Genomic DNA, 21,583 nt, shown 5'->3' with positions numbered 1-21,583 from the left:
GAAGACTCCAGCCCCAGAAAACTTGTGTCACTCCTCTGGGCACAGGGCTCAAGCCAGGCACCCCGGACCCCTTTGTTCACAGGGACTGAAATGGAGCCGGAAGAGGCTGGACAGAGGCAAAGCGTCCCTGGGGCTGGGACACATCCCTGGCTGGAGTCAGTTCTAAAGGTTGGTGGTGATCAGCCACCAGCCTGGGGCCTCTGTGATTCCTGTGGGTGGAGGCTGCAGGCTGGCAGGGACTAGGCCTGAGGTCTAGAACCAGCTGTACTCAGAGGGGTGGCCCAAGGAGCGGGGATTCCTTCTCGTCCCTGCCCACTCTCTATGGTTCTTTGATCCAGTGCTCAAGTCCCACTGTGGACAGAGGCAGCTGGACTTGGGGACTTTGGGGAAGGGGCCTGCCTGTGTCTACCCAGCATGTTCCATGTGCCAGGCATTTTGTGAGGTTTGTTTCATCCAATCTGCACAGTCACCTATGCCGCTGGGACTATTGTCCACACTTAATGATAGGAAACTGAGAGGAAGGTCTTAGCCAAGGCCACTCAGGAATGGGGGCAATCTGGGCCCAAAGCCCAGAATGGATGGGCTTGGATGGTCGGGGGCCCTGCCTGCCCCATCCTGGATCACCTATACTGATGCCCCGCAATGTGAGTGTAGTTTGGGGATGCATTTTTTCGCACCAGAAATCTGGTAGGATACTGTCCCTCCCCTGTCCAAGTCCCAGAGTCTCATCCCCTCTCTCTGGCCACCAGCTTTGTAGTGAGCTCACCGCCACGGTGAGCGGGGGTGGGCGGTTCAAGTTAAAGGCGTATGGCTTCCTTATCTCAGGTCTGCTTTTGGTTAGGGAAGTAGGCTCTGGCATCAGACAGATGGGGTCTAAATCCTGGCCCTGCCACCCTCTTACTACAGATCCTGGGCTAGTCTCTGAGCCTCATGGGGACTCAGTTTCCTCACCTGTCCTGTAGAACAGTGGTATCTCTGCACTGGGGCTGCGGTGAGGATTACGGGAGAAATGGCAGGGAAAGAGCTCTGCATGTGGGCGTGCGCTCAGTGTCTCCCCAGGAACCTGCTCTCTCCTCCCCAGCACCATCCAGCTTGTGGGTGGCTGTTCATTCATGGGACTCGCCCTATTTTTGAGACCTCTAAGGGCATCATTCCCAGCCTCTAGCTCAGGGCCTGGAACACACTACATCCTCCATAAATACCTATTGGAGAGCTGGAGGAATGAATGAATCTAATAATGCCTTCTAAGTCAGAAAAGGCATCTGGCTGATGTATATGTGATGCCCCCCCCCCACCTTGGCCTCTCATTCCCGAGGACCTCCCACCTGATGAGGCACTCAAGGCTCAGGGAATCCTGGGGACCCCCCAAGGCCCCTGCAGCCTTAAGGCAGATTTGATGTCAGGGTCCCATTCTCAGCAGCCACAGAGACTGCTTCTAGAGCTGCAGATGGCCTGGAGCGGAGGCCTTGGGGCGCACCAGGGCCTCCTTGTTTCAGGGTCTGTGTTAACCCCTTCTGTGCCAGCACTGGCAGGCTGCAAGGGCCCAGGAGGGACCCGGGGTACTGAGTGGCACCTTCGGTGGCTTCCTGTGGAATCGGCTGGGGCGGGTGGCCCTCTTTGATGGCTGAGCTGTCCTCCTCCAGCAGGAGGAAGGGGTCAGCTGGGCAGCACGCCGGGCCAGCGTGAGTCATCAACAGCAGGATTTAGTTAGTGGGGAGCTGACTCAGCAAAAGAAAGGCGTGCTGGGGAGGCAGGGGGCAAGCGGAGCGTTCCAGCTGAGCCAGCAGGGGAGAGGGGGAGGAGGAAAGACAGAAGGGACTCAGGCGACGAAGGAAGGACTCAGACACATGGGTTCTGGGGCCAGCTGGGTATTGCCCTGGACGTGACATGGCACCAATACCTTGGACCTTCTGGCACTCCTGGCCCTCCACATCCCCACCAGCATGGCGGGGCAAGGGCCAGGGATCAGCGAGGATTCTCCCAGTGATTTCTCTCCTCTACTGAATCTTGAGCCAAGGGGTGGGGAATGAACATGCCTTCTCCTCTGGCTTGGTGGCTCCTTCCTTGACCACTAACCACTGGGGTTCCTCACTCTCCGTCCTAAGCCTCTCCTGCTCAGCATCCTCTCCCCACTCTCGCTGGGTGATCTCATTCACGGGCAAGGCTTCAATTCTCATGTCAACACAGATGATGGAGTTACAGTTTTAGTCATTACCAGATTGATGTCCATTTCTGCTTCTTGGTTATAAGCCCCGTGAGGGGAGGGATTGCATATTTTCATTCCAGCACTGGGTACAAAGATGACACCCAGCACATACTGCTGAATGTGGATCTGATGGCTCCTGCCTGCTGGGCACGGTGGCAGGGACACCAGCCTCGGCTGCTGCAGGGGGTGAGCCCCCACAGGCTTCTCCAGCCATGGCTACCCCAGGGGCTTTCTCCTGCTGGCCCCGAAGCTGACCTCAGCCTCAGACACGAGGGTGCAGCTGCTTCCCCCAGAGCAAACACCCACCTTTTCGCCTTTTGGTCCAGGAGGTCCGAGGGGTCCCACAATGCCCTTGTGTCCCTGCAGGAAAACAAGAAGGAGATAAGTCAGAATGAGGACTCAGGAAGGACAAAGGACGTGGACTCTGAGATGGGGACACTGGGCTGCAAAACTGGGTCCCAGCTCTGCCCCAGCTGGCTGTGTGGCTCTGAGTAAGTCTGTGTCTGTCTGAGCCCTGGCCTTCCAGACCGGCCATGCTGGTCCCAGACACGCCCCAAAGGGGTGTTCCAGCTTGGATGGTCAGGGGCCCTGCCCGCCCCACCCTGGAGCAGACCTGGAAGGGTATCTCGGGAGAACCAGCTTTGTCCTCCAAGCCAGGACCGGAGACAGGGGCAAAATGCTTGCCTCAACAGACCTTCCCAGGCTTTGGCCAGGCCTGCAGGTGCGGACACCCACCGTGGGCTCCTCGCAACATCCCTCCAGGTCTTGTCTTGCCTGTTTTCCTCTCCCTCTCCTCCCCTCCCTGCTGTGTCTCTACCAAACACTGGATCTAGAGCCTGGAGGACCAGAGCTAGGATTCCACCTCCAAACTGAAGTGGTCAGGCCTTGTGCGCCTCTCTATCCTCCTGAGCCCCGGTTTCCCCTTCTGAGTAGGCACCGTACCCCTCTGAGCCCTGTTCTCTCCAGATGTGTAACATGGGTTTGGCTCAGCCATGTCTAAGAAGGTGCCAGACTGGATGCAAAAATGGTCCCTTCCCCAGACAGCAGACAAGGCATGCAGAGCATCCCCCCCCAGGCAGGAAATACCCAGGAAGGCTTGGGGTGGCTCATTTTGATCGGGTGGCCCCAACCACACCTGTCCCATCCATGATCTTCCACCCCCACCACAGCTCTGGGCCCAGGGCTCCCTGGGGCAGGTGAGACCCCACATCTTCAGTGTCCCAGGGGTCAGCCTTCAGCCGGGAGGTGGTGGGGCAGAGGCTGGCATGGGCCTGTGTGTCCAGGCCTGCAGGACAGAGTCAGGGGGTGGGGTGAGGTGATATCTGCTTACATCATAACCAGCCAGTCCCGGTTCTCCTTGGGCCCCCATGCGTCCAGGAGCACCCTACAAGAGGAGGAGGCCCTCGTTGGTATGGAGTGTGGCTCTCACAGCAGGGACACAGCAGTCTCCCTGCAGGCTCCAGCCCCGCTCCACCCAGCAGCCTGGCTTCCAGGCTGTCCATAACCAAGGTGTGTGAACAAGGCAGAAAGCCAGTGACATCATCCCTCCTCCCCGGAAATCCCCACCCCCGCCCCAGCCCTCCTTCTCCTGGCTCCAGTGGTTCAAGACAACTGATTGCTAAATTCTCAGGACTTTTACAAGCCAGTGAAACAGAGCCGTTATTAACAATTCCAGTTTATGGACTTACAGTTAAATTAATTTTACTAAAAACCAAGATAGAGGATACTCAAAACTCATCTCCTCCTAGCCGTTTTACTACATTTTCCTCCTCGCTACTCTCATGAAGTTATTTTGGTCTACTGCATCTGTGCGTGTTGGTGGAAACACTGCCTAAGGGAGGGCTGCTGTGTAACTCCAACCCACTCTGCATTCAGTGATGCCATGTCAGTGGCTTGAAACCAGCCACGGAGGGAGCATTTACACTGCAGAGACTGGCCAATACCACAAACCAGCCTGGTTGCTTAACCTTACACACAGCCAGCTTGGAGCTGCTGTGTCACCCTCTTCAGCCTCCTTCCCTTGCTTCCGCCTGGGGTCTTCATCTCCTGCAGGTATCAAAGCCCTCTGGGCCCCTTCCTTCAGGGCAGCCCAGCAATGCTCTGGGACACCCTCAGAGTCATCCAGGGACCTGCAGGAGCATTGCCCTGTTCCTCCCAAATCTATTTCCAGGGGGAAATCTCCTTGTTTGATAAAAACAGTCCTAAGAATCGGGTCCTTTCTCCCCTGATGCTAATAACAAGGCTTATTCATTTGGGTCCATAGAGGGCTTCAGGGGACCCACACACCCCTTCAAATTGCAGGAAATATACTGTTCCGGAGGCGGGGCTGCAGCTTTCTGCAGGTTACCAGAGCGATTCATGATTCAGAGGTGACTGGGACAGCGAGCACCAGGTGTTCAGTTAATAGCTGGGGTGGGTGACAGCAGCACAGAGAAGCCTGGTGTCTCCTTTCCTGCCCTTGGTTCCCTCTAGTCCATATCTTACTCCCCGACCCCAGTGAGAGAGTCCTCACCGTTGGTCCCAGGCTGCCCCGGGACCCTTTAGGGCCTGGAGTGCCAGGGGGTCCGGGGTCTCCAGGGACGCCCATCTCACCCAGCTGTCCTTGGTAGCCCTTGGCGCCCTGCAACAGGAGGAGAGACAAGCTGTCACCAGGCCCCAGGAGGACGGAGGGGCCAAGGAGGGGAGGGACTGGGGACGGGATGTGGGGGAGGGACGTGGGCCCATCGAGGCAGAAGGGGGCACCTACCTTGGCTCCAGTGCGGCCCTTCTCGCCTTGCTTCCCTGATTTTCCTTCAGGACCCTGAAGAGAGAGGAGGGAAAGAGCACGAGAAATGAGAGAAGAGAGGAAATTGAGGCGGATTTGCAAGGTGGTCAGACTGTCGGCTCCGGAGGCAGACGGCCCGGTTCGAAACTGATTCTGCCACTCAGTACCCGTGTGACCTTGAGCCTGACCTAACTTCCCAGGCTCAGCGTCCTCTGCTGTGTAGTGGGGACAGTGTCACAGAACTTAGGGATTCGACTTGGCGATGCAAGAACGTGCTGACAGCGAGGCCTGAGTGCAGGGGTGGACGCTGGGTGTGGCTTCTGCAATGGCTGGCTTCACTGTTGTCATGGTTACTGTTAGGCATCCAGGGGTGTCCTACAGGGAACAGCTCTCTGCACGGAGCTCTCTCCAGCGCCAAGTACTGTTCCACCCTCCCAACGACCTTGAACGTTAGGCCCCAATGAGACCCGCTTCCAGTTGAGGCAGCCAAGTTCCCAAAGCTACAATGACTTTTGCCCAGGGTCCCAGCTGCGCCTTGCAGGCCCTGAATCAATCCCAGCTGTGTCTGGCTCCATGCCCAGGGCTCTTTCCACCTCCTGGCTCATGGTTCCCATTGATGACACGAGGTGGCAAATGGAGAGGATTTATAGGTTCTTCCCTATCTCTGAGATGTTGTGCGTCACTTGTGAGCAATTCCTGGGGCATGTCCCTCGCACAGGCCCCTCCTCTCTCAGGGACTGGGCTGGAGGAGCCTCTTCACAGTAAGGAATTGTGCTGGAAAGGTCAGCTGCCTTCTCCCACTTTCCTTGGGGTCCCCAGGCCATTGCCTCTGACAGGCCACTCTGCCCCTGCCCCACAGGGCTTCCCAAAGAGATGCTCTGGCCTGCCCTGCCCTGCCCCGGTGTTGGGGGGGGCCCGCAAATTCAGCTTTGTGTCCGCAGTTGTCAGAGAAACTGCACAGCAAGGGTGAGTGAGTGTGTGCAAGTGTGAATGTGACAGTAAGAGACAGACACAGAGAGAAAGAGAAGAGAGAGAATCAATCCTGGGCCATAGGTCGGGATGGAGGGAGTGGGGCAGGCAGCGTTTCTGGCCTAGAAAGGACTTCTTGACTGCAAGCCTCAAAGGATCTAGAAAGAATGTCTATGCTCTTGGTAAGCACTAAGGAGCTGCTTTGATGTAATCCCTCTGGTTGCATTAACAGAGGCACCAGATGTAGAATGAAGGAGGTGATGTCCCATTCGGGAATAGGTATTGTACTTTAAGAAGAGGCACTGACTAATTGTGATAGAAGAGGGACAGGAAGAAGAGGTCCTAGAGGAACAAGGAAACATCTGGACCAACCCAGAGGACTTGGTTCCCGTCTGCAGATTTCTGCAGCTGTTCTGGGGGCAGGGCCAGCCATGTTCTCTAGGGTGGCCAGTGCATGAAAATTATGGGGCAGCTGGCTTTGATTCAGCACAAGGGAGAAATGTCTGCTCTAAAGACATAACGCATCATCAGTTATGATGCCAGAAAAGATCACGCTATCCCAAAGGGACACACCACTCAGACCACCCTGTGGTCCTCAGAAAGGCAGGAACAGTGGCCTGGGAAGGACCTCAGCACAGACTGCCTGCGTCCCAGTGCCTGAGTCCACATGTACCCGTGGACCAGTCCTGCTCTTTCTCTGAACCTCAGTTTCCCCACCTCTAGTATGGGACTAGCCCCGTGGCCTCCAGCCACATACAGCTACTGAACACTTGAAATGTGGCTACTCTGACTGAGGAACTGAATTCTTAATATTATTTAACTTTAATTAATTTAAAATTAAATTTCAGGCCGGGCACAGTGGCTCACACCTGTAATCCCAGCACTTTGGGAGGCCGAGGTGGGTGGATCACTTAAGGCCAGGAGCTCAAGGCCAGCCTGGCCAACATGGCGAAACGCTGTCTCTACTAAAAATACGAAAATTAGCCAGGTGTGGTGGTGCACACCTGTAATCCCAGCTACTTGGGAGGGCCCAGGCACGAGAATTTCTTGAACCCGGGAAGCGGAGATTGCAGTGAGCACTACTGCACTCCAGCCTGGGTGACAGAGTGAGACTGTGTCTCAAAAGAAAAAAAAAAAAAAAAGTAAAAGTTGACACACCCAATTATGTTGCTACAAAACTTGACTGGAGTAACTTGGGTGTATGAACCTACATTTTCAACTGTAAATTTTATGAAATCTCAATACAGATCAAGTATTTACAGATCAAAATCAGTGAAATTTTATATACAATGAAAATCTAAACACAGATCAGGTATTTCCAATGAAAATTCACATCTGAATTGAAATGTGCTATGAATATATACTACACACTGATTTCAAAGACTTACTACAAAAAGAGTGCTAAATATCTTATTAATGATTTTTATATTGATTATATTTTGAAATGATATTTGGATATATTGGGCTAAATAAACTATATTATTAAAATTAATTCTTTTTTTTAATCTGAGACAGGTCTCTCTCTGTTGCCCAGACTGGAACACAGTGGTTCAATCTCAGCTCACTGCAGCCTCAACCTCTGGGGCTCAAGTGATCCTCCCACCTCAGCCTCCCGAGTAGCAGAGACTACAGGCATGCACCACCACGCCCAGCTAACTTTTTAATTTGATTTAATTTAATTTTTGTAGAGACGAGTTCTCAGTATGTTGCCCAGGCTGGTCTTGCACTTTTAGGCTCAAACAATCCTCCCACCTCGGTTACCTAAAGTGCTGGGACTACCGGCATGAGCCACCGCACTGGCCCTTAAAATTAAAGTTACCTGTTTCTTTTTGCTTTTTAGAGGTGGCTACTAGAAAATGTAAAAGGAGTGGCTTGTATATGGCTTGTATTTCATTTCTATCAGACAGCACTAGGCAATCTCAAAGTCTCCAGCTCTTCTGGTGATAAAACACCAACAATCCCTATAACCCTCACCACGGGCCATGTGCTGTGTTCTCATTCTACATAAATGTTCGTTCAATTCTCACCAGTGTTTGGAGGAAGGGATTATTGATCCCGTTTTGGAGCTAAAGGAACTGAGGCTCAGTGAGAGGAAGCCCTCTGTGGGCCTCCCAGCCAGGTCAGAAGTGACACGCAGCTCCTCTACTTCCGGGGCACTTCTCCTTCCAGGCTGGTCATGGTCAGGCAACGGGGAAACCATGTCACAGTGATTGGTGGCATTTTCCAGTGCACTGAGGTGGCTGCAATGGCTGACTGATCCCTTGCAGAAGGCGAGATGAGTCAGTGCTGAGGCATCCGGTACAGGGGCAGGGAGACGGGAGGCTGCGTCTCCCCCAGGACAGGGCACCACTTGCTGGGACGTGCCCTCTCCAGCAGAGAGCATACATACAGTGGGTGAGGCTGTGGGCCCGGAATGAAGATTTCTGCTGGGCCCCATCCATATAGATGCATTTCTGGAAAGGCCCCAATGGCTCATAAAATTCTATTTTTAAACACTCAACTGTTTCCAGGCCACAGAGTGGGAAGTATTTATCCTGATGCCAAAGAGACTCAAGGCCCCTCACTGCCTTATCATCGGCGCACGCCCGGTACGGTATAAAGGTGATCTGCCAGTCCGGGCGTATGGTCGGGATTGATCATTAAGAACAATTGACGTTAAACACAATTCTCCTGCGCACTGCTATAAATCGTCATAAATCATCGTCGCCGCGCCGCCCGCCATGTCGCCACGTCGTCATCATCATCACCCCGCCGCCATGAATGCATAAATCGTCATTTGTCGTCATCCGCCGCAAATCACTTTTCTGCATCGCCGCCGCCGCCGCTTTATCTTTGAACCGCCGTTGTCTGTGCATAAATCGCCGCCGCCGCCGTAAATCGTCATTGCCGTCGTCGCCGCCGCCGTTGTCGTCATAATCGCCGCCATGACGCCGCCAGTCGTCGCAAATCGCCGCCGCCGCCACTGCCCGTAAATCGTCGCCTGCTGCCACTCGTTGGTTATGCCGTCGCCGTTGTCGCCGCCGTCGATCACCGCACCACCGCCATAAATCGTCCGCTGGCCCCGTCGTCGTCATCGCCGCCGCCGCTGTCGTTGATTCCTTCCATTCCACCATCCATCCACCACTATCCACCCCTCCATCCATCCATTCCATCCACTATTCCATCCATCCATTCCCTGTCCATCCATCCACCACTATCCATTCCATTATCCACCATCTTCCATCCATCCATCCACCACCATGGTCACCACCACTGTCGTTGGTGCCTGCCGCCGTTGTCCGCCGCCGTCAGCAGCCCGTCGTCCGTCCGCCTGCATCGTCATAAATCCTTGCCAGCCATGCCATCCATCCATCCACTACCACCATCCACCTCCCTCCCCTCCACTATCACCATATTTCCCTTCCTTTCCATCCACCTCATCACAGTCACCACTACTACCACCATCATCACCCCCATCATCTTCATCATCACCACCACCAACACCATCATCAGTACTACCACCATCACCATCATTATTACCATCATTCCACCACTGCCATTGCTGCTGCCCCCACCCACACCATCCACTCACCATCACCACCAGCCACCACCAGCCTCTAGTCACTTTGTCCTCTAAATTTAGAAAGACAATCTTTTATATTTCTGGTGCATTTTATAACATGCTTTCCTATCCTGAATTTTACTTATTCTTTATAGATAAGAAAACCAAGGCTCAGAGAGGGGCAGTGATTTGCCCAAAGTCACACAGAGAATGGGTTGCTTGAGCCAGCCAGAAACTCAAGTTCAACCTCAGGACTCTGGTTCCACGACTTTTTCTGCCATGTGTTCCTGCCCATTCCACAGCCATGATACTCAACACTCACTAAAAAAGGGTGCCTGGAACGCTGGAGCTCAAAGTGATCTTAGCACACATTCCTTCCAAATCCTCCAAGGGCAAAACCAGAGAGGGCAAGGGGTGGGTGAAAGGTCGCAGACCAAGTTCCTAATGCAGAATCTGGGCCAGGGCCCCTCCTGCTAAATTCCCCTTGGCCCACTTCCCCGCCGCTGAGTCAAGCCCGGGGAAAGCCTCCTGGCTGACTCAGCGCCCTCGTATTCTTCTCTAGTTTGGTGAGTTCATTCTGTTGCAGCTGTTTAGGGGGATTGGCAATTCAGTGCTATTTTTAGGAAACAAATATTTTCCCACAACCATAGTTTGTTGCAGGCTAACTTGGATCTGTCCTAGGTTAGTCATGTAAACACTTCAGGGGGGAAAAACAGTGTCAAGAGCAGGCCTGAATCGAACTGGGCTGCTTTGCCTAGGTAACATCGATCTCTCCGCTTGAGGGATGAAGAGCGAAATGGACACCCCAGGGAGACTGGGATGGCAGCAGAGGTGTGAGTTCTCACCACCTGGTTGGCTCAAGGTAGATGCCAGCAGGCTTATGCATTTGGGCATTTTGTCTGCAAGGCCACCTAATCCACGGGTCCCAAGCAGTTCGACTGAACCGACCCAGCACTCCTGGGTCACACAAACCCTGCTCAACTGTACAAGCCTACCACCGCCCCCCCACTACCAAGTCAAGTTCCAAGTCATCAGTCCAGTATTTGCGACACTCAGAAATCAACCTTCCACCTGCCTCCAGCCTCATCCTCACAGACCCACAGCCAAGCCCTGGATTCCAACTCTGCCAGAGCCCAGGGGCAGTATGTGTAGAGTCATGCAGGCCTAAGTTCAAATTCCAGCTTTGCCATTTGTCACTGTGTGAGCCTGGGAAGTTTCCTTTACCTCTCAGATTTTCCCAATCCTCAGGGGTTGCTATCAGCATCAAAGAGGGAACCTTCAGGAAAGCAACTTGTCTATACACGTTGAAACCTGTCTATACACCTTTAGTCTCGGAGCACCTGGCCCAGGGAAGATGCTCGTGAGTGTTTGCGGACTGACTAAGTACATTTCTGTTAGGGTAGAAGAGCAGAGCTGCTCTGTCTTCTTAATCAACAAACAGACTTTGGTCACCTCTTATGTGTCAGGTCTGGGTTTTTTTTTTTTGTTTTTTGTTTTTTTTGTGACAGAGTCTCGTTCTGTTGCCAAGGCTGGAGACAGTGGCATAATCTCGGCTCACTGCAACCCCCGCCTCCCAGGTTCAAGTGATTCTCCTGCCTCAGTCTCCTGAGTAACTGAGACTATATATGCGCCACCATGCCTGACTAACTTTTACACTTTTAGTACAGACGGGGTTTTACCATGTTGGCCAGGCTGGTCTCCAACTCCTGACCTCAAGTGATCCGCCTGCCTTGGCCTCCCAAAGTGCTCAGATGACAGGCGTGAGCCACTGGCCAAGGCACTGTTAAAGACGTAAATGAAGGCCAGAAAAGGTCTTGGTCTTCATGGAACCAAGACATACACTGAAGGTTATGCATGTCCCTGAGGGCTCATGGCCCAGCCTGGGGGCAGGGATGGCTTTTTGGAGGAGGTGATGGCTATGGTGATACCTAAAGGCCAAATAGGACTAAAGCAGGTGACAGGGGAGTGAGGAAAGGAGAGTGTCCTAGACAGAGCACGGACAAAGGCCCAGGGGTAAGGGCCACAGCTTGTCCAAGGAACTGAAAAAAATTCAGTGTGTCTGGATATGGGGGATGGACGAGATGAGGTCGGCAGGGGCCAGGTTTGCACAGGGCAGGGGAGCCGGTAGGATGAGTCACAGATGTTCTGCAGAGCCATGGAACGTTAAGCAGGGAAGGGACATGGTCAGATTGGTTCTCTGGCAAACCACCGGGTGGAGAAAGGACCACAGCAGAAGATCCTTCAGTGGCACTACCAAAAGACCTCCCGCCCAGCTGCCTGCACAGGCATAAGCGTTCCGGGTACCCCAGAGCCCCAGGCGCTGCAAGCAGCCTGCACACTCACCCGGACACCAGTGACACCAGGGGGGCCGGGGGGCCCGTCCTCACCCATCAGCCCTTCCTGGCCTTTCTCGCCATGTTCTCCATCAGGCCCTGGGTCTCCCCTGTCCCCCTGGGTGGCAGGGCATGAGGAGGGGAGAGAGACAGAGAATAAGTTAGTTGCCAAGTGCATCAGAGGCCCCAAACTGCAGGGCTCCATTCAGATATCCACAGCCAACTGGCCCCTAGATTCCCGACAGGTCCCTCCGCTGCCAAAAAGGCAGGGTGCTGTGACTCGGCTGCTGCGCTCAGTGTAGCCTGAAGCTTGCACAGGACGCATCCCAGACCTAGAGGTTCCCACGTGTCCCTGTCTGGGCCTGGGCCGGGAAGGGCAGAGTGACTCAGAGATAAGCCCAGGTCCTGACTGCACCCACCCCACGGAGTTCACAGGAGACAAGGGCAATTTGTTCCCAACTTAGACACATTGGGAGAACAAGAGTCTTATGAAGCAGATTTTTTTTTTTTTTTTTTTTTAGACAGAGTCTCAGTCTCTCTCCCAGAGAGAGATTGTGCAGAGGTGCAATCATAGCTCACTGCAGCCTCTACCTCCTGGGCTCAAGCAATCCTCCTGCCTCAGCCTCCCAAGTAGCTGGGACTACAGGCACATGCCACCATGCCCAGCTAATTAAAATTTTTTTCTTTTGCAGAAATGAGCTCTTGCTACAAGAGAGCCTGAGCCCAGGAGTTGGAGACGGTTGCCCAGGTGGGTCTCCAACTGCTGGGCTCAAGCAATCCTCCCACCTCAGCTTCCCAAAGTGCTGGGATTACAGGTGGGAGCCACTGCGCCTAGCTGAAAGAAATTTTCATCAAGCAAGAAAATTTACCCAATTCTCCCTCTCAGAACCACTCTTTCCATTTTTCTGAGCTGCATTTTCAATCCTTGATGACACAAAAACAGCGAATAATAATAATAAATGGTAGGTAACAGTTTGGATGGTATGCACCTGACTCAGGGCAGTGAAGCAACTGTCCCAAGGCAATGCATTGGTTCCAGTAAACTAAGCTCTAAAGGCACAATCCCACTGGACTGCCGGTCTCCATCTTTGTTTGTTATAGTTACTGCTTTGCTCTATGGTGAACGTGCCCTCCCGCTGCTCTGGGCTCTGCATGGCGATCATTCTTATGGGCTGCAGAATACTTTCTCTGGGGAATGGATGGAGCTAACATTTATATGGCACTAACCATGTCAGGACCATAGTCTGAGTCCTTTAACATTTATTAACTGACTTAATCCCCACAAAAGCTTTCCAAGGCTGGTCCGCTTTTAGTCCCATTTTACAGATGAGGAAACTGAGGTAGAGCTAAATCAAGTCATCTGGCCCAGAGGCCCACAACTGGCTAGCGGTGGAGCTGGACTTTGAAGCAGGATCCTGAGCGTGCCCTCTTTACAGCAACAGGGCTGTAACCAAGGTCTTCTTGGGGCTTCGGGCCTTTGGGGCACCCGGGGTTATTTCCTTGGAAAGGCAACACTTGGCATAGGGCTTTTTTTTTTTTTTAGATGGATCTCATTCTGTCACCCAGGCTGGAGTGCAGTGGCCTCCACCTCCCAGGTTCAAGCGATTCTCCTGCCCCCGCCTCCTGACTAGCTGGGACTACAGGCACATGCCACCACGCCTGGTTAGTTTTTGTATTTTTAGTAGAGACAGGGTGTCACCATGTTGGCTAGGCTGGTCTCGAACTCCCGACCTCAGCTAATCCACCTACTTCCGCCTTCCAAAGTGCTGGGATTACAGGTGTGAGCCACTGCACCAGGCTGGCATGGGTTTTTTATGGTTTTGAAGCAATCAGTGTCACTCTAAGCTTGCCTTATCTCATCACGGTAATCTTTGCATACTCCGAGAGAGATTGGGGGCAGGTGTGGTTCCAGGATGGGGCATGCAGGATTCTAGGATGGGGCATGGGCCGTCACCCTCATCAACCTTGAGCAGAGGAGGTGTGGAGTGCAGCATGGGCATGGCTGCCAAGAGGCGGCGTCCATCAGAAGGTGGTCTCCATCGGGGCTGGCAGGCCTGGGGCCTGTGGTCAGTCTGCACTGGCTTAGCTGTGACTTGTTCAGGGAGACCCATGGGAGAGGACATGAAGTCACAGGTACGAGGAAGGATGGGCGAGAAGAGCAGGCTTGGAAAAGCACAGTGAGTCTTTACCAGTTCTGTCCCCCAGTGCCAAGCTTTACGAGGGACACTGATAAACTGGTGTGCATCCAGAGGAGAGACAGCACAGGAAGCAGAGGGCATGACGCTGGAGCCTGGGGTTGGGCCCTGCCCAGAAGAGAGGCTCGAGAGCGAGACTCATGATTGCTCATTGCTGCAAGCTGGGCCTGCTGGGGCCCGGGCTCCGGGGCAGGAGGTTGGTGTGAGGGAGTTGCTGGGGCAGTTTCTAGCTTAGTTGGGCAGATTTTGCAACGGTGCGGTTCAGAGATGGCACAGATAAAGGCAGGAGACTCCGAGCTGAGGCGTGGGCCAGTGCAGAGCAGATCTGGGCACAGAGTTGTACCTAGATCCCTTCCCGCTGAGAGCCTCAGCTTCTAAGCACAGCCTGGCATGAAGACAGGGGGCTGGCCCAGATAACTCTCCTGCAGACTCGCCTGGCTCTGGGTTTCCATTTCTGGCTTGTCGTCCTGGCCACCTGTTCTCCTAACTCTCAGAGGCAGACAGCCTGTTCCAGGAGGCTGGTTGGGTTTTCAGCAAAGGGCCTCACCTGGGCTCTGCCTAAGACCACCCTCCAGGGGTTAACTGGACCCCTGGAGTGGACGTCCTTGTGAATCACATGCAGAACAGGCTCTGGGGGTTCCTGTAGATGCCCCAAATCCTCAGACATCTGTCAGTGCTCAGAAGAGCCTTGCAAGTCGCCTTCCTTAACCCTCTCCAGTTACAGATGGGAAAACTGAGGTGCAGAGAGGTGGAGACTCCCTGATACCACCGGGTAAGTCAGTGCTGTGTGAACCTGGGGTTCTGGCTCCTTCTAATTCCAAGATTTTCTGCTCAGGGGACGATGCCTCCCTCATCTCTGGGGTTATGCTGCCTAAGTTCAAATCTTGCTACTGCTACTGAATAGTGGTATGACCCTGGGCAAGTTTCCTCGTTTGTAATATCAGGATCAAAGGATTACTGCAAGGATTGAAAGAGATAAACCACGTAAATAGCTTAGCAGCGTGTCTGGCACGTGAATGCTGGATCAAAGCTAATTATTATTGGTCACCGCTACCATCACCACCATCAGCTGGACATCGGCAAAGAGCTAACGGGTGTAAAAGCACTCCGTAAACTATAAAGTGCTATGCATATTCAACACGCAGTTTTCACCACGAGGGGTGATTCCTGGACAAACACCTTAAGCAAATGGGTCTCTCCTGGGATTCATGTAAAGATCGGGGAAGACGCCGTGCATTTGAGCACAAGGACTCAGGTAGAATTGGCTTTGAAGGGAGGGAAAGAGGACGAAGCCAGGGCCAGAAAGCCACGCAAGGTGGAGGCAGAAGACTGCACGAGGCACCGAGGTTGGAAGACCCCCTCCCGCCCACCTCGGTGGACATTCCAAGAAGAAAGGTGGCCGCCCAGAGTGGAGTGAGGAGGCTGCTGCTTCGTGCCTCGGTTTCCTCATCCGTCCAGTGGGGATGGTACTGTATCAAGCTTGGGAGAGTTGCTGGGAAGATTAATTATCAAATGGGTTAATTCATATAACGCCCTTCGGGTCAGTGGCACTGGGCACGTGGCAAGCACCTAAAGCATTTTAGCCATGACCTTCATCAGCATCACCACGCAGTGTAGCAGGCGCTGGCAAAGGGTGTGGAGGGGCTGTCAGATGCTCTGGGTCTTAGGACTCAGCTGTACCCTAGGATGCAGCAGGGCTGGGGGTGAGGAGGCAGGTGGATGACAGACAGGGGGCGCTCTCGCTCTTGCAAGAAAACGTGAGGAGTCAGCAGGGGCTGGTCACCAAGGCACCCTGGGAGACTGTGGGGAGGGCGTAATGAGGGTGGGCGGAGGCCTGTGGATGGGGAAACTGAGGTTCAGAGAAGGGGTCTGCTTCTCCAAGGTCACCTGGAGAGTAGGTGGGTGAGAGGGGATACCCCAACATGGCCCTCAGGACCCTGGGCTGGGGAGCTGACTTGCGCAGGGTGAGCGGCCAGCCTCGGGAAAAGCCCATGTGTGGGGTCAGAGCGGGACCCGAGATGGAGGCCAGGGACTGGCCTGGCTGGAGATGGGTCTGGAGAGTCAGAGGGCGGTGCCCACCTGCCCACCCGCAGTTCAGGTGAGCCAAGGTGCCTCTTCAGAGTCCTGACACTTGTGGCTGACAGGAGGCTCTCAGGGAGACGCAGGGTCGAGGTGGGCCAGCAGGCTTTGGCACCTGTGAGCTGTGGGTTTGAATTTTGGATCCTCACTCACAGCCATAGGTCCTGAATATATCTCTGCCTTCCTCTGAGCCTCAGCCTTTTCGCCTTTAGAATGGGTGCATGGTACAACAGAGCGAGCAGATTTGGGTCAAACAGGCCCAGATTTGGGTCCTGGATGTGCCAGTTGCTAGCGGTGTGTCCTTGGGCAAGTTGCTTCACCGCTCTGAGTCTCAGTTTCCTCATCTAAAGACAGAACTCCCATTGCCCTATGGATCCAGCTGGTACAGGGCTTGGTGTTGTACCTGGTATGCGTGTGACTAATCCTCCCTAAATTGTGACTCGTAAGTCATTGGTGGTAATTACTATTTTCCTGACCTTCTGGTTATTTGGAAGATCACAGACACCAAAGACCCTGGCTCTGGGCCTGGCGTAGTGCCGGTGCTCAGGAATCACCCTTAGCCAAGAGAAGTTGATATTTTAAGAAGGGTAGCAGGAAAGACTGCAAGGTGGTGATGGTCCTGGTCCCACCTGAGCAGGTAGTGCAGAGGGCAGGGTGGGAGGTGGCCGCTGGACACTGCTGACCCTTCCCCACCCTGCTGTCAATGGGAGCTGGAGGTCTCATCGCAGATCTCCACGGGAACACAGTGCTTCTGGGAGGAGACTTAGGTCTTGGAAGGGAAAGCAATGCCCTGCCAGGGTCCCCAGGCCCTGCCCTAAAAGGGCACTTACCTTCAGCCCATCAGGTCCCATGGGGCCACTGTCACCCTCGAGGCCTGGCTCTCCCTGGAAAGGGTGAGGAGAAAGGGGAGGAGATGTTACTGGGGAGGAGACCCCGGTGTGCTTTTCCTTTCTTCCCCCTCCCTGGGGCAGTGCCCTGACCCACGGATCTCCAGGCAGTGGGACCCTGGGGGCCCTGGCACACAGGGGCTGAGTTAGCAAATGAACAGGAAGGTTGAGGTGACCACCCTCGGCTCTCCAGAAAGGGGAAACAGACCCCCAAGCTACCGACAGCTCCCTCTGCAGGGTGGTGTGGGGTGGGGGCTACATGAGGTCACGAATTTAGAAGGTGCCTGTCATGGATTTGTCCTGGACCTCATCTCTAGGCTGGTTGGCGGGGCTGCGGAGTGGCCTTATAGTTAAAGACAGGCTTTGACATCAGCCAGACATCAATGCTACTTCTCGGTTTCCCATTCACTAGCTGTTTGACCACAAGCAAACTACTTAGCTCTCATGGGCGTCTGTTTTTTCATCTGAAAAATGCGGCTGACACCACCTTCTTCAAGGGTTGCTGTAAGGCGCGGTGTGAGCGCCCCACACCTGGCAGCCCTGTGAGATACTATTACTGGAGCTGAAGCAAGCCTTCCTGGAGCTCCTTGGTGGAATCCCACTTCTCAGATGAGGAAAGGGAGGCCTGTCTTTCAACCCTTCTTCCCAGCAAGCTCAGGAATGACAACAAGAACACTGAGTCCCTGGCTGACCCTCAACCAGGCTGGCCCTTCCAGCTCCAGAGACGCCCCTGGACAACAGTTCTTGAAATGGCCATCAAATTAAGTTTGGGTGTCTCTCTGCTTTTAGAATTCATCGCTGTTCAGAGTCTGAGCTGGAAAGGGCCTCAGGAGTTGTCAGATGCAGGATGGCAACCATGTGCCAGCTGGGTGGTCTGTGATCCTCTTGTACCCATGGCAGGTATCACTTATCAACCCGCTGGAATGCAAGCTCCAGAGACAGGTCTCCGTTACTCACTGCTGTACTCCTTGTGCCTCGAGAAAAGTGCCTGATACACAGTGGGTATAGGATGCATGCTCATCATTCTCTTTCCTACCGAGCCTCGAAAACCTCAGGATCCTTCTTTCTTTTTTTTCTTTTTTTTTTTTTGAGATGGAGTCTTCCTCTGTCACCCAGGCACTATCTTGGCTCACCACAAGCTCTAACTCCCAGGTTCAAGCGATTCTCCTGCCTCAGCCTCCCGAGCTGGGACTATAGGCCACAAAATGCATTTTGACTATAAAATGCCTTTCTCTACACTGTGGAAATGCTGGCCTACCAAGACAGACTGGGCGAGGCTATAGAGGTTCATGGTCTATTTCTGTAACTGAGGAAACTGAGGCTTAGGGAGATTGAGAAAAGCCTGTCTCTTCCCCTGCTGTGCCCACACACCCTGGGGGCTTTCAGGAAGAATAAATCGCTTCAACTTACCCGTTGCCCAATGAGGCCCTGCTCCCCAGGGGTGCCCAGGGGTCCAAGGTCACCCTAGGAGAAGCCGAACAAAAGTCCATGGGGGTGGGTAGGGCCAGCCCCAGCCCTCGCCACCCCTTCCTGTTTCCACCTGCTCTGACTTGGGGTGTGGGAGGAGGAGATGGGGAAGGTCCTTCTTCCCAGGGACCACAGAGAAATCGTAAAGCACCAACCAGAGCTCCTGTTTCAAGTAACCTTGTCCACGGGCTTCTTCTCCCATGCCAGGACAGGAGGATCATTACCACCAACACCACCACCATCATCCTATTAATAACTAACTGTACTGTTCTAAGGACTTTTTTTTTTTTTTTTTTTTGAAACAAGGGTCTCGCTCTGTCGCCCAGGCTGGAGTGCAGTGAGGTAATAATCACAGCTCACTGCAGCCTTGATCTCCCAGGCTCAAGTGATCCTCCCACCTTAGCCTCTCTCAAGTAGCTGGGACCACAGGCATGCGCCACCATGCCCGGCAGATTTTTAAATTTTTTGTTGAGATGGGGTCTCGCTACATTGCCCAGGCTGAGGACATCAGTTTTTATATTAACATATTTGACTTTCAAGACAATCCTGCAAGGAAACGTATTCTTTTAGAGGTGAAGCATCAGAGGCATTGGGGGAGTTCAGTAAGGAGCCCAAGCTCTCACAAGACTAGTCAGTGACAGATTCAGGATCTGAAGCTGGGCAGTCTGGCTCCAGGAGGCTTGGATGCAGCAATGGCAACTATGTGATTTTACTCTTCCTTGAGACTTGCAGAGAAACCCAAACGAGGAGGAAGCCCTAAATGAGCAGGAATAAAAGTCACCTGCCCCCTGCGTAAAGGCCCTAAAAGGGTCTTTCTTATTGGAGAATTTTCAAGCTATATTCCCTGCTGGTGTCTAGGGACACAGAAGGAGGGCAGAGCTCTGAGCCTCCAGCCCTGCTCCGGTGGAAACAATTCCACTTCTATCAGTTTTCCATGTGGGGTGGTTTTCTTCACTGGAGTCTGAGCAAAGGATTTTGGGACTAAGCCAAGTCTGACAGCCCCAGGCCTGGTCCAACCCCCTCTTTGAATGACAGGGAGACTTAGGCACAGAAGCGGGTGACTGGACTCAAGTCTTACAGCCCCTCTGCGGGCTCCCCTGGGTCCTGCCTCGACAATGTCCATGGGCTAGCCAGCATCGCTCCTCAGCTCTGGGGCCTCCGAGGGGAACAGCATCCTCTTCCAACAGCAGCAGAATGGGGAGGGGGTTCTCCCAGAGCCCAGGTATCAATAGGCACCTGTTTCTTAGCAGGTAATGAGAGGCACTGGCACTGAGATGCAGATGGTATCACACGAGGCCAGGAGGTACAGCCACCCCGGCATGGAGGCAGGGGCAGGTGCCTGAAAAAACACTGGCTGGCAGGGGACACTGGTGGGGGCTCCACACTCCACTCTGGCCCTGACCAGGCCCCACTCCCCAGCCGGGAGCACAGAGAACCCATTATCCCAGTCACAAGAAAGGCCCATTTCTCTTCCATGGAGAGGATGTGGCCGCCAGCTGGGAGCTGGTTTCAACAAGTCATTTTTCTCTTCTTTCATCCCACCTCACCTTCATCCCGGCTTCCCCAGGAAGGCCCGGTTCTCCCGCCGCACCCGGCGGCCCCTGCAAGAAAATGCCATTGGTCCCTCCTAGAGCAAGAGCTGCCCCCTGGTTGTAAGCAAGGGGGTAACTGAGGCTCAGAAAGGGCAAGAGACACACCCAGGGTCACACAGCACAAAAGATGCAGAGGTGGGAGCAGCCTGTAGCTTCTTGGAGCCTGGAGCTGGAACTAGGGGGCTGGGGGTGGACCCAGGCTGGCTGAGCTTTGGGACTACCCAGAGGCTTCTAGAGCCTTCTCCCAACCCACGAGTGTGGTTTACCACACTAGGAGGCCCTTGGCAAGCAGAGGGAAGAAAATGATTCACATAAAGACGGGGGAGGAAACCATTGGATGCTGTGTTTAGGGCCAAGTGATTCTAACCCTTCTCTCTACAGCTGAGCCAGCATGAGGCGGGTGGGAAGCAGCCCTGAGTTATTACCATGGGCATGGCTGCAGCCCTTGCATAAACCCTGGGGCTTGGTTTTTCCCTCCGGATAAGGCAGGGGTGTCTGAGGCTCCTTCCAAGTTCCTTGCTACATGAACCTTGGGGGCTGGATTGACAGTCAAACCTCTGCTGGGGCAAAGTCCCAGGAAGGTCAAAGTTGGAAAGCATCCATGTTTCCAGTGATGCCCAAAGAGGCAATGCCAGCCCCCACAAGGGTTCTGGTACCTCTGCATCCCATACAATGCCCCTGGACTAGGAGTCCAGCTCCTCAACCTATGCCACCAGGATGGATCTACCTGGTGGTAGATCCTACCAGGATGGACGCCTCTCTGCCAGGGCGTCCACCCTTCTCTGAACTACATGGTACATGATCATCTCCCTGGGCCAGGACAGGGAATGGCAAAGAGGCTCCTGGGGAGGAGGGAAGGGAAGGGCTGATACATCCCCAGCAGCATCATGGGACGAATAAGGGTCTCTCACACTCACCTTGGGTCCCATCTCTCCTGGAGGCCCAACTGGCCCCTGGGGTCCCTGAGGGCCCTGGAAGACAGACAGACACACAGACAGTTGGGAGAAGCCAGCCTGGGCCCTCTTTGGGATCTGGAGAGGTGAGTGAGGGAGCTGACCCCCAGAACTGGGGACTCTGAAGCACACCCCTAGTCCGCCCCAGCCACACCGAGGGTCCTGGTGTCTGCAGCCCCCTCTTCACCACTGGTATGTGTCATACTCCCTCCAACACAGCTGCACACTCTCCTATTCACCCACCTAAAGCCCAGGGGCCGTCCCTGATCAGAAACCTCCTAGCTCTCAGTCCTGCTCATCGGTTGACCCTGCCTGGAATGTTCTTCCACCTTGGATCCATGTCTGGAAACCCCCACCCCCAGCCAACCCACCGTTCAAAAGGGTGAGTCCTTGGGCCTCAGGATGTGGGAAGGCAGCAGTGGCCTTGAGGATTCGAGCCTCCTGTCCTCCCCTGCCCTGTGCAGGAGTCATCCTCCTAGTGCCCTGGAGATTCTGTCCCCTCCCTGCCATCTCCTGTAGCACCACTCTCTAGCCTCCTCATGGGGCTCCCGGACTGTCCCCCTACACCTGTCCTTCCAGGGACATCTTCTGGAAAGC

At 54.1% G+C, this 21,583-nt stretch overlaps 1 protein-coding gene across 6 annotated transcripts in view; it reads right to left on the bottom strand.

Moving 5' to 3' along the window:
* The window catches only part of COL27A1 (collagen type XXVII alpha 1 chain), a 147,087-nt gene that overhangs the window by 15,696 nt on the left and 109,808 nt on the right, over positions 1 to 21,583 (bottom strand). For 5 of the 6 annotated variants that reach the window (XR_004177969.1, XM_031654444.1, XM_031654445.1 and 2 more), the window contains 9 exons: positions 20,951 to 21,004; positions 19,989 to 20,042; positions 18,385 to 18,438; positions 16,918 to 16,971; positions 11,824 to 11,931; positions 4,953 to 5,006; positions 4,719 to 4,826; positions 3,537 to 3,590; positions 2,513 to 2,566 (listed from right to left, as the gene is read on the bottom strand). Coding sequence is in view for 5 of the 6 variants with exons in the window: in XM_031654444.1 (XP_031510304.1) it covers positions 2,513 to 2,566; positions 3,537 to 3,590; positions 4,719 to 4,826; positions 4,953 to 5,006; positions 11,824 to 11,931; positions 16,918 to 16,971; positions 18,385 to 18,438; positions 19,989 to 20,042; positions 20,951 to 21,004 (594 nt within the window). In the remaining variant the exon portion in view is untranslated. The remainder of the gene's footprint in view (positions 1 to 2,512; positions 2,567 to 3,536; positions 3,591 to 4,718; positions 4,827 to 4,952; positions 5,007 to 11,823; positions 11,932 to 16,917; positions 16,972 to 18,384; positions 18,439 to 19,988; positions 20,043 to 20,950; positions 21,005 to 21,583) is intronic. The other variant, XM_031654446.1, reaches the window with a different exon arrangement.

The sequence above is a fragment of the Papio anubis genome, chromosome 13 (assembly GCF_008728515.1).
Source record: "Papio anubis isolate 15944 chromosome 13, Panubis1.0, whole genome shotgun sequence".
In the NCBI taxonomy this organism is placed as follows: domain Eukaryota; kingdom Metazoa; phylum Chordata; class Mammalia; order Primates; family Cercopithecidae; genus Papio; species Papio anubis.
The sequence above is the reverse complement of the archived record's forward strand: the minus strand, read 5'-3'. Positions and strand labels throughout refer to the sequence as shown.